The sequence below is a fragment of the Cervus canadensis genome, chromosome 11 (genome assembly GCF_019320065.1).
Source record: "Cervus canadensis isolate Bull #8, Minnesota chromosome 11, ASM1932006v1, whole genome shotgun sequence".
Lineage (NCBI taxonomy): Eukaryota > Metazoa > Chordata > Mammalia > Artiodactyla > Cervidae > Cervus > Cervus canadensis.
In genome coordinates this window covers 38006594-38019434 of record NC_057396.1, presented here as the reverse complement: position 1 = coordinate 38019434, position 12841 = coordinate 38006594, and the positions used below count along the sequence as shown (strand labels likewise).

At 45.8% G+C, this 12841-nt stretch overlaps 1 protein-coding gene across 1 annotated transcript in view; it reads right to left on the bottom strand.

The window, feature by feature from the left end:
- Positions 1-12841, bottom strand: part of GALNT18 (polypeptide N-acetylgalactosaminyltransferase 18) — a 339213-nt gene that overhangs the window by 46754 nt on the left and 279618 nt on the right. The window contains exons 8-9 of the mRNA XM_043481917.1: positions 8376-8513; positions 2922-3017 (exon numbers count right to left, since the gene is read on the bottom strand). Of these exons, the coding sequence (XP_043337852.1) occupies positions 2922-3017; positions 8376-8513 (234 nt within the window). The remainder of the gene's footprint in view (positions 1-2921; positions 3018-8375; positions 8514-12841) is intronic.

Here is a 12841-nt window from a genome sequence, read left to right as displayed (position 1 = left end):
GCCACCTTCTTGCTCTGTCCTCACACGGCAGAGAGCGTGATGGAGCACTCTGGTGGCTCTTCTTAGAAGGACACTATCCTCATAAAATCAGTGTTCCACTTTATGACCTTATTTAACCTGATTACTTCCTTACTCCACATATAGACAGGCTTAGCACTTCAACACATGAATTTTGGAGTGACACAGTTTCAGTCTATAGCATTCTGCTCTTGGCCCCCCAAATTAATTTCCTTCTTTCATGCAGTGTACATTCACTTCATCCCAACAGCCTTGAAAGTCTTAACTCATTTCAGCATCGACTCTAAAGTCTAAAGTCCAGATATCATCTAAATCAGACATATGTGAGACTCAAGGTATCATTCATTCTGAGGCAGAATTTCTCTCCAGCTAAGAACCTATGAAATCAGACAAGTTACACACTTTCAAAATATGATGGTGGGACAGGCATAGGAGAGGTGATCACATCCAAAAGGGAGAAACTGGAAGGAAGAAAAGGGTGGGTCGCAAGCAAGCCCAAAACACAGAAAGGCGAAATTCCACTGGATCTTAAGGCTCAAGAATAATCACTTCTGTCTGGATACTCTGCCCTCCAGGCCCACGGGGGTGGCAGCATCACCCCTCACTGCTCTGCAGGGCAGCCTGCCCCTTTGGCTCTCTGGAGTGGCCCTGCCCAAGCTGCTCACTGCTTTGGTCCCACCCCACTGGCCTGGGGCAGGGTCATTCTAGCCCACTGAAATCAGAGTGGCAGGCCCATCCTTTGAGTGAACAGCCTTACCCTGGGGCCAGTGGTAGGAGTAAGGACTTGTGCCCTGATGATCTCTAAATCACCTTCAGTAACCGTCGTCCCTTTTCTTGAGGGATAGTACATGTTCACAATTGAATAGCTTTATGGTCCCATCTTATAGAATCCAAGAAGTCCAATAGTGTTCCTTTATCTTTTCCTGATTTATCTTTACCTCAAACTGTCAGTGTCCCTGCTGGTATAAGCCCCTCTCTGTTGATGCCTTCTGCTGTGAGATGGTTGATTAAGTCCAAGAGCCCCACCCTTTCTCTCTTAATCAAATGATTGTTCTGTAGTACTTCTGCTATTCTCTCCAGATCAACCTTTCTCATTTTTTGTAATGTGGATAGGCTGAGAATTTCCCAGACGTGCACATTAAGGTTAAACGAGGTCATAAGGGCAGAGCTCTGATGCAATAGGATTAGTGTCCTTTTAAGAAGAGACACCAGACAGCTTGCTCATTCTTTCCCCGTTGCCACACAAGGACACTGTGAGAAGGTGACTATCTGCAAGCTAGAAAAAGAGAGACCAACTCAGCTGGCACTATGATCTTGGACTTTCAGCCTCAGAACTGTGAGCAAATACATTTCTATTGTTTAAGCTATACAGTTTCTGGCATTTTGTTACAGCAGCGCTAGCAGACTAATATAGGCAGTGTCTACTAAAAGTGAACATATGTCAACCCTATACTCAGTGATTCGACTTCTAGGTTTAAATCCAGAAGAAATGAGTACATATGCACACAAAAAGACATGGACAAGAATGTCCATAGCAGTAGTATTTGTAATATTCCCAACCTGGCAGTAGCCCAGCTGTCCATGAACAGTAGAATATATGGTAAATACGACATGTTCATAAAACGGAATATGACATGATAGAAAAAAAATGAAAAAATTACAACTATATATACCTGCATGGACACATTTTACAGAAATAATAATGAAGGAAAGATTCCAAAATGAGAAAGCATATACTCTATGATACTATTTACATAAAGCTCAAAGCAATACTGTTTTGTTTTTTTTTAACCTGGCTGCTGTTCCACTGGTGTGTTTGCTCTGAAAGTTCATTACTCTGTACACTTTGTCTATTTTCTATTTGTCTATTTTCTGCATATATATGTCAACAAAATATTTGCATAAAAATAGTCACTCATTAAAAATGTTACACCATTCTAATAACGGAGAATGAGTTGATATACTGTGTGGTGTGAGGATAATGTGATCTGCTGACTGTGACTGACCAATCAGTGGCCACAGCAGCTTGGCCCACAAAAAGGACAAGGTGGTAGAGATCACAGAGGGCAATTTCTGGGAAGTCTTGGGCTAGTACACTGGTGACACATCACGGTACCCTTCAGTTGTATAATCTTCAGTTGAGGCAGGTAACAGCTCTTTAAAACACTTAACTTCAACTGCACAAACACATGTATCTTCTATACTAAAGTATCTTTTAAAAATCATTTTATACTTCTGGAGGTAATTTAAGTAAACTCTGAAAATGCCAAGTCATAATGGGTCAGTCTAGGGTGTTCTTGATCATTGACTGTCCACTGCACTTTGTTGAATAAACCATTTTTCTTGCCAGTGTCTCAACGTCCTCTTTGGATATCTGAAGCCTAGGTTACGAATGGAGAATTTTAGGGGGATAACTTACTTTTCTGGTAGCTTCCCTTCATTCTCTGCGAGAAGATCAGAAGACATAGAAAGGATCTCATGGCTATAAATTTTGGTCCCAGCTATGATGGACCAAAGGGCAGAACCTGAGGCACTCTGAAGAGATTCTGAGGTGTCAGGGAGTCTAGGGGAAACTTAGGGCTCCCTCCAGCCAGAGAAAGGCATGGTTGCCAGAGCCCAGACTGTAATCTATGACAGTCTCCCCAATGGAGGCAGGTGTCTCTCTTTAGAGACATATCACCTTCCTTGTGCCCACCCCAGGGGATCCTGGCATCCCAGCCTCTGCTCCTTTAGACTCCTTCCAGGCATGTAAATATGACTCTCTTTTTTTCTCATGAGGATACTTTCTAATGAAAAGCCCCCAAGGTCCATGGGCCCAGAGTAGCCATGATAGAGTTTAGCTTCTCTTTTCCCACCAGACATACACATGCACACACCCGGCATGGGGATCTCAGAACACTCACCTGGGGCGTCATCCCATGGCAGATGTACACAATAGGAACATTCTCTGTCTCTGGACCCTGATCAAGACACAAATCGGTCTTCAGGGAGTTCTGCAACTGAACACCAGATGAGAGGCAGTCACATAAGAGAGAGAAATAAAAGTGTTAAATCAGGAGAAAAAGCATTCCACTGAGATAGGCTCTGCTCCCAAAGTCAACTCTTCTTTCAGTTAACCCTGAATACTACAGAAATCAATAAGTACCAACAAATACCAAGAAACCAACAGTGTTGGCCTTGCATAAAGGTGCTGAAGGCAGAGCAGCCTCCTCTGAAGGATAAGAACTCAGATGCTGCTAAACAACATGCTGGATTTGGGGAGCTGAGAGGGTTTAGGTAAAATTATGACATGCACCCACACACACAAGATTTCTCATCCTCTCCTTTTGCACAAGGGTGGCATAATGGCCCACAGAAGTCCCTGGATAGAAGACTTTGTTTCTGAGGGTTGGGGGAGGTGAGGAACATGTTATCTGTTTGGGGGCCTGGGATGTCCCCTGGGATCAGGCCTTCTTTGTCTCCTTCAGATCCAGCAGTGGTTGGCCAGGGCCCAGTGGGGACCCAGCTGATGAAGTTTTCCTAGAGCGGAAAGTCTGGTGGGTAAATAAGAGAGAAGGGGACCAGAGAGGGAACAGGAGAGGGGAGAGATGTCTCTTATTCTCACCTACAAATACATGCCAATCAACAGTACAAAAGTACTATGAACCAATATCTTAGCACATCTAGGTAGGAAAGCTAATACTCAATGTCCCCTTCTGGCTTAAGCCCACTCTCAGCCCTTGGAAAGGGCAGCTTATGGTTCACGTGGCCCTGCTTACATGCCACAGCTGAGGAGATCAGGGAGGGTACCAACTCATAGTTCAGAAAGAATGAACAATTCTCTTTCTTTCCTCCTCTCTCCCTATCCTTCTCTTTGTGGAATGTGACTGTCTCATCATCCTCTTATTCTGCCCTAGGAATCCTGCTGAGAGACCAGACACTGTGCTCAGTGGGTGATGGCCACTCAGATTGTGGGGCCATTTAGATCGGGTATGGGGTCTCTGCTGGGCTTGTGCAAGCAGAGAAATCTAGCTGTGATGAAGGGGGAGATGAAGCAGGAGGCAGACGGATTTAGAGACAAGAGAGATGATCCTGCCCCCGTTGTGGTTTTCGTGGCTTCTCAGCACGAGTGCCCGGGTCCAGCTGTACTTCAGTTCCTGGGCCTGTAAGAGAGCTTATGGTATCTTTACCCACCTACACTGAAGCTAGCTTACATAGCTCTTCTTAGTGATCAAAGCACTCTATTTACAACTGGAGGCTGGAGACTGGGATCCAGGGGAGACCAGGGCAATGGGCCATGGGTGGGGCATCTATCCGGGGAGGACAAGAGGCAGACAGTGGCTAAATTTTTGTAGTCTTCATGGATGTGGTAGGAGTGCAATGAACCCAGTTAAGGAGTGTGAAGTGCAACAGATAACTGGAGGCCCACACTTGATCTATGAACATCCTGTTCTTGACAGGGGACAAAGAACAGAGTCAAATTCTTTTCTTTTGAGCTCCCTTTCCCTTACTGGGTGATAGCAGCTCAATCTCAAACTTGGAGTTTAGAGGTTCTGAAGAAATATGAACATGTGTCAGCTCCTGAGGCAGGGCCCCAGAAGCATCCATGCAGCATAAAATCCTCTATCATAAACCAACTACCTGACTGACCCATGTGGGAGGAGCATATGCAAATATACCCTGGACTCCTCCCACGGCCCACAGAGGGCTGTCTGTCACATCTGAAGCCGGGATCCATTAGTGAGACCTGCATGAAGTTTCAGAAAGCCCTGGTGTCAGACATGGCTCTCCTGTGGGACCCCAAAGCTGGCCTCTGAATGAGGGTGGGTGGTGACTTTTGATAAAGTCCTCTTTGATTCTGTGTCATCCATCCCCCATTAAGCAGGTTGTCTGTTGAGGAAGTTGGGAGAGACAGGCTGAGATGAAATCCTGGCTCCAGCTGTTTGGTTTGGGCAAAGCAATATAACTGCTTGTCTGTTTCCTCCTCTCTCTCAAATATGGATAATTACAGTGCCAACCTCATAAGTTTGTGGATTAACTGAAATAATCTCTGCAAGTGTTTAGCACAGGGCCTGACAAATAGCAAAAGTGTGATATAATTGTTAGGTGCTATTATTACTGCAATAACTATCCCGAAAGCCATTCAGGGAAGTTAGCTTTTATGACTGCATCTATGTGCCAGGTACCAGGTGAAGGGCTTCCTATGCATTATCCCACCTAATCCTCAAAATTACTCAGCCAGGTTGGTAATATTAACTCTCTTAAGGGTGCAGGAAGTGTGTTGTAGCAAGAAGCTCTGCCTCACCTCTTGGTCTGTAATGCTGTTCCCACTGCATGGACCCTCTGCTTTGGCCTTCTCTTTTCCCTGACTAAACCCTCCTCCTCCTGTGGTTCTCATCCTCTCTGTCACTCTGGAAGCCTTTCCTGACCTGCATCTGGGTGTGAGGCCACCATACCTCCATTTCCCTGATCGCAGCACTTACACACTGTATTCTTGTCACTTCTCTGCTTGCCTGGCTTCTCTATCAGTCACCAGACTAGGTCTCAGGCTTACTCACTGCCTGTGACACAGGACAGTCCTGGCACATATTAGACAGTAAGTACATACGGGATGAATGAACAAAGAAAATGAGTAATGAATGAATGGCCTCATAGTTGGAAAAATGGCAGAGCTGGAGTCTGTCTCCAAAGTCCAAGCTCTTTCCATCATCAAATGGTGACAATCCTGAGACTGTGAAAGATGACCCATGAAGTGATATGACTCTAACCTTTAAGGTTTTACAAACTGCCAGGGTTACACAGTGATTAAGTAGCAAAGCTAACTTTTAGAAGTAGACATGTCTGTTTCTGGATGCTACTCCATCTCTCCTGTCAGCACCAGAGCTGGGATTATTCAAAGTCATGCTGTCTCCCAGGTCTGGAGCTCAGTAATCCTAGAGAGGCCCATGCCCACACTGCAAGGCCCATGATCCTTCTGCCTGCCAGAGGCATTAATGAGACCTTTTACTAGATTAATGGTATGGGTTATACAGACTTGACAGTGGCCTGAGAGTTCTGAGGGGTTATCTGACCTCAGCAATGAAGTTTAGGCATGAGTTGGAGGGGAAAAAGAAAAAAACCTTTACCGAGAAGACATCTGGTCTCTCCACTTCAGAATAAAAGTAATCACCAGGAAGAAAGATTCAGCTCCACAAGTCCTCTTGCTCTTGCACTGCATCCTGCCTCAACCACTGTCACCTTACTGCCCTAGTTGAGTTCATTATGCTCCTGGACAAGCAAGTGTCTCTGCTCATGTAAGAGCCCAGCCATGGAGGAGGCAGGAGAGAAGGGGTCCAGCTGAGCCCTGAACGGTAGCCGGCAAATGACCATGCACAGGGTCACAGAAGTTCTGCCATTCCCAGGAGTGGCTGACACAGCTCAGCCTTCTGGAGTGGTGGGAGGATGGGTTTTCAGCATGACAATGTGAAAACAGCCCCTACTGTGGACTCAGCCAGATCTAGATCACAACATGGATATGCCACTTACTATTTGACCAACCAAAGGTTTCTGGGTGTGATCTGGGTGAGGGGTCTACATGGTAAATGTGCTATATGTACTCCTAAGATGCGACTCTTTCGCTTAGATGACTGGAATGCCTTGGGCCCAGACCCAGGATTGCAATGGCTGTGTGCAAACACCTCCAGTGTTATGCCTCTCTGGCTGAGTTTGGCGAATACTTTTAGCTACAGCTGATAGCTTGGTGAGACCACGAATCCAGAAGCTGGCCTTGGCTCTCAGAGGCCTGGGCCAACAGCTTCTCTGGAGCCACAGTAGCATGACTGTCCTATTTTGGTCCAAGAGTAACCAAGCAGCACATAATGTGCTGTGGGCAGTGTATCAGCTGTGTCCTCAGGATGATTCCGGGGAGGTGAATGGGCAGATGGGCACCTCACAGTCCAGTGTACTTCCATGGCAAAGACAGGATCTGGGGCCTCAGGCAACAGCTGAGCGGCACCAGCTGAGGAGTTTGACATCTGAATTATACCAGCCTGAGAAGGGGAGAGGCTACTGGGCGGTTCTCTCAGGACATGTCAGCCACAACATGGGGACTCTCGTGGGAAGACACGACCCCTTCCGATAATCAGGCCTCCAGGGACAACAGAGGCCCTGCAGGTGGGTAGAAAGGGGCAGTTCCTGGGACCCTGGCTCTGTCTCCTTTAGAATCCTAGGATGTGAGCATTGGCAGGTCCATGGGAACAATGAAGCCAGCCCTTCAGCAGAATTCTTCCTCTCCAGGCTGAGGCTATGCCCATTAAGTTCCTGTTGAGGCGGGCCTTGAACTCAGTTCTGGCCACAGACCATCAAAGGAAGAATTCTTCCTTCAAGTTTTCATCCTGGAATATCTAAAAGGTCTAAGGGGACTCTCCAAGGGGAGGAATGGGAGTGATATCAGAAGGTAATGCTCTAGACTCAGTTTCACTCAAGTTGACGACTTGTGTGAACATGGGCAGGTCACTGTGCTTCTTTGTTTCCCCATCTGTAACACTCCAGGGGCAGGGACTGAGCCTAGTAACCCCAGGGGATAGTTATGAGGCTAATTGTGAGGGCTTAGCTGTCAGAGAGAATCTTCATGTGTTCGCTCAGCAAAAACCAGGAAAGATATCCAAAAATCAATCAGGTATTTAAAATACCTTGAGTTGTAATGTCCTGGGGATATTGGAAGCATGGGGAGAGTTTATCATCTCCAAAGTATTTTAACCTCAGACACAAAATACATTTCTATATCGGAGACTTTCTTCTACCCGTGAGGACAACATTATTTTACCCCACTTAACATATGAAGAAACTAAGACTCATAGACATTAAGACACTTGCCCAGGAAGTGGCTGGGTCAAGATTGGAACCGGGTCCATGTGGATCCAAACCCTCTGCTCTGCCTCTCTGTCTTGCTGCCTCTGCTGGGGGAACTGCCAATCAATAAGTGGTACTAAAACATCACTCAAAATCCAATGAACTCTGGAAGGATATGTTTCCCAAATCTGCTTTCTAGGAGGCTCTGCGTGAATGGAAGACATAGCACCTTGGGTAAGGGAGGCATGCAGGCTGGTCAGTAGAATCTCAGGCACCCATGCTTGGGAAACAGTTGGGGTTGTCTTGTAATCTTAACTGCATGTTTTTGCTTTACTAAGTGGCATATTCATGTTTGGGGCCAGGGCTGAATTGCTTAGGATTAAAAGGAGAGACTAAGCACCTCTCTCAAGGGAATGGAGAGGTGTGGGCTATGAACGTATAGTCTACTTCACATGAAGCTCCAGAAACCAGCCTCTTGTCCACAGGTCTACCACAGGTCCCACTTGGGTGGATATGCCTGGATGAAACCCCAAGCGTGGGCTCCTTACCACCCCATAGGCAATGATGTCCGAGTACATCCTCATTTCTGGGTACACGCTGACCAGGTACCACCGGAAGGTCTTGCACTGCAGCTGTTTTCTCAGAGCTTTTCTTGCAGTGATGTCCCCAATGTCAATTCCTGAGTCCTGTGCAAGATGCAAACACAGAGATGCAGCCACCACCATGGTACAACTTTTCCCTGAACCTCCCTAACCACAGTTCTGGAGGCTGCCTGGTGAAGGCATTACCTGGGAACTTAACTCAGGCATTTCCCCATGTGTGCCTTGTCCCCATAGCCACACCTGTTTGGTCTGCAAAACAGGAGATCAGCACTGATGGGGACTGTTATCGAAAGCCATTGAAAATAAAAGGACTAAGTCCTTAAAAATTACTAAAGAAAAAAAAGCTGTAGTCTTTGTGTAAGTAAGAGAAATGGAAGAATATAGTCTGAGTAATGTTATCACTTTGATGATAAATGTCTATGTAGTCAAAGCTATGGTTTTTCCAGTAGTCATGTATGAATGTGAGAGCTGGACCATAAAGAAGGCTGAGTGCCAAAGAATGATGCTTTCAAATTGTGATGCTGGAGGAGACTCTTGAGAGTCTTTTGGACAGCAAGGAGATCAAGCCATTCAATCCTAAAGGAAATAAGTCCTGAATATTCAGTGGAAGGACTGATGCTGAAGCTCCAATACTTTGGCCACCTTATGTGAAAAGCTGACTCATTGGAAAATATCCTGATGCTGGGGAAGATTGAAGGCAGGAGAGAAGGGGGCAACAGAGGAAGAGACGGTTAGATAGCATCACTGACTCAATGGACATGAGTTTGAGCAAACTCGAGGAGCTAGTGAAGGACAGAGAAGCCTGGCGTGCTGCAGTCCATGGGGTTGCAAAGAGTTGGACATGACTGAGTGACTGAACCAACAACATGGTTACCTCTATCTCAAAAGACAAGATGAGAGATTCTGAACTGTGTGCGGAGAGGGAGAGGAAAGGAAAAGAACTGAAGATGGAATACTGCTAATTCTAATAGTATTCCTAGTGATCAGGGCAGCTAAGGCTTACATAACACAATGTGCCAGGCTCTGTTCTATGTGAGACAGACACATATATTTTTATATTTTACTTATATTAAATTTTTAGGATTCCATGGCAGCTCAGCTGGTAAAGAATCCACCTGCAATGCAGGAGACCTCGGTTCGATCCCTGGGTTGGGAAGATCCCCTGGAGAAGTGAATGGCTATCCACTCCAGTATTCTGGTCAAGAGAATTCCATGGACTATATAGTTCATGGGGTTGCAAAGAGTCAGACACGACTGAGCGACTTTCATTTTCACTTTATATTAAATTTACATATATGGTCCTATTTAAACTCACGAGGGAGCACAATATAACCCTCATTTTACGGATGCGGGAGGTTCAGTGACGTTCTGGGTGACTTGCCCAAATCCCACAGCTAGTAAGTGATGGAGTTGAAAGTTGAACCCAATCAGCCTGGGTCTGGAGTTTGTGCTTTAAAATTTACAGGGCATTTGCAGGAGCCTGCCCTCCTGCCTGCTTAGACCAAGTTCTTGTGGAAGAAGCAGAGCCTCTCTCTCTAAGCCTGGTGGGGGGGTGCTTAGCATAGACAGTACTGTGTTCTTCATTTCCCAGGTGTACCAAAGAGGTGGCCCTGAGCCATTGAGGTGCAGCAGGCAAGGAGCAGTCACAGAGACAAGGGTGTGTCCTTGAGTGAGAGCGAGAGAGAAGCCCCCACATTTCTTGTGGTCCCAAGAAGCCCTGGGACCTGCACCCCAGCTGTTGAACAGGGCACAGAATCAGCTGAGAAAGAGCTGATGCCACAGCAGAAGATGGAGAGGGCTCCCTCCAGCTGGGGATCAGATGGAGACAGGTGACATCTCAGAGGATGACACCATGGAGCCAGGGACCAGACGAGGCAAGTGTCATCTCATGAGATACCAGCCCAGAGCAGAGACAGGAGGATAGGGAAGCACAGGTCTCTTCCTCTGACACTGCAGTCTATGGTCTGCCAGTGTGACCCATCTGGTTCTACCATCAATTCTGGGATCAAGTTAGTGGGGTTGGGAAAATAATGAAATTGACAGTTTAACTCTGAAATGTCTGGGAAAAACCACAAAGAGAGTTGCTGCATGTATCTGGACATGATCAGAACACAATTTTGATATCAGACAATGGGGGCTTGAGTCAAAACAAAAATAGGTATAGAAGAAATACATTTATTTTTTTTTTATTTTTTTATTTTTTTAGAAATACATTTATTTTTGTCTACTGGAGTTCAGGTCATGTAAAAATTTGAATTTGCTACAGCCTGAAGGATTAAGTTCTGGAATCCCAGGGTGCAATTTCAGTGAGGTTATGCCCTTTGAGCATTTTTTGATAACCTCTTCTATGATTGGTCTGCTCCCCAGCTCCTGCCCAGAGCCTTCCCAGCAACTTCTACTTGGCCCTTCTCTGCTGGACCCCCACTCTCTGACGGTCAGGAAACGTGTCCTGCTGATCTCTGTGCCCGTAGTCTAGCACTGCACCTGAACTCTACTGATAAGACCGAGTTGAAAAAAAAAATGTATGAAACAATGAACACCGCAATTGACGATAAATGTATCCTGGTCAATCCTCTGTTAAGTATTAACTTAAAGAAATCTGTTAAGTACTAACTCTTCAAATTTCTCTGTAGTTTACCCTTACATCACAAAGCTATTTGCCTGGACCCAGGACATCCCACTTTATGCTATAATGTCTTTATGTGATGACAAAAGAACACTGTCTCAGCTTTTACAGAAAGCCACTAGAAGAATGTGTCTCAGGAAGACTTCTGTGTTTTCCTTAAAAATACAGGTTCCCATGGGGAAACTTCCTTTCTACATTCAGGATCAAGGGAGAGTTTGTCTCTACTTATAACCTAATCAAAAGTGGGAGAGAGACAATACATCTACTTTAGAGAGACAGTACACTCTACTTTAACTTCTAGGAGACTCAAGAAACAGAGTTCTGCTCAGCTTGTATGTCTGGATATCACGTACCTTTCCCCTTCCTGTTTATTAATTGACTTTTGCCTTCCCATTTTAATGGTTCAGCACATCTGTACTGTGTTGTTTGCTCTAAATTGCATCAAACTCTATTTCGGAGCCAGAGGCAGAAATTGGGAAATAAGCAAGCTTCCTCAGAGAAGGTCACCTTGACCCTTATTATTAGAAAACAATACTCGTATCTTCCCTTTGTGCCAAACAGTTAGTGTAGAGGGTTGAACAGTGCCCACCCAGAACCTCTGAATGTGACCTTATTTGGGAAAAGGGTCCTTGTGGATATAGTTAATTAGAGATGTTGAGATGATTCTGGATTTAGGATGATCCTAAATCTTTATGAGAGAAAGGAGAGGAGACACAGAGACAGAAGCATAGACTGAAAAGACACATCTAAAAGACAAGGAACCCCGAGAGCCCCCCACAAGCTGGAAAAGGCCAGGAAGGATCCTCCCCCAGGGCCTTTGGAGGGAGCATGGCCCTGGCAGTCCCTTGACTGTGGGCTTCTGACCTCCAAAACTACCAGAGAACACATTTCTGTTGTTTTAAGCCACCCGGTTTGTGGTAATTTGTTTTGGCAGTCCTGGGACACTAATATACTTAGCCACACAAAAAAAACTATCCAGTATTCCTGCCTGTGTGAGCAGCCACACACAAAATTCCTTGTAGCCAAACCTCAAGAATGGTGGTCACCTAACAACCATGGTGAGTCATCCTTGGCACTCAGCCCATTTTCAGGCAAGAGGAAGCAGGGGCGAGTCTAGAGTTTCCAAATCCTGTGTAAGGAAATACTGATGCTTTGCTGCAGACTGACTTTCTGTTTGCTGATAAGCAAACTGACTTTCCATTAAAGGAGAGGAAGCATGAGTGGAAGGCTCCTCTGATCTTCCAAAAGCTTGGGACTGCACGTGGCAAGGGAGTGGCTGAGAAAGCTGGTTCTCTTCAGTGCACGGCCCGGGAAGAACTCTGCATAAAGGGCAGCAAGGGAGGAGGACTGCCCGACAAGGGCATTCTAAAGCTCAGGTGAGAAGGCAGAAGGTGCAGGTGATGACATCGACAAAAAGAATTTACACTTCTCTATCACTTTCTATGAGCGACTGAACTGAACTGAACTGAATGCTTTCTATTGGCCAAGCACTGATCAAAGTCCTTCCACATATTAACTTCCTTAATTCTCCAAGTAGCCAACTAGGCAGGGTTGAAGGGTTCCAGCTCTGCATTTGTAGATAGAAGCTTAAGTAAATTGGGAGCAGATGTGCCCGGGACTGAGCAGAAGGTATTGCGATGCTGCCACGTCAAGGACAGCTGGGGAAAGTCCTGGGGAAAACACACAGGGATGCAGAACCCACATTTCCTTCCTTTTGTTTCTTTTTCAAGTCATCTCTACTGAGTGCCTAGACTGTGTCAGGCACTGTCCTAAGCATCATGAACAT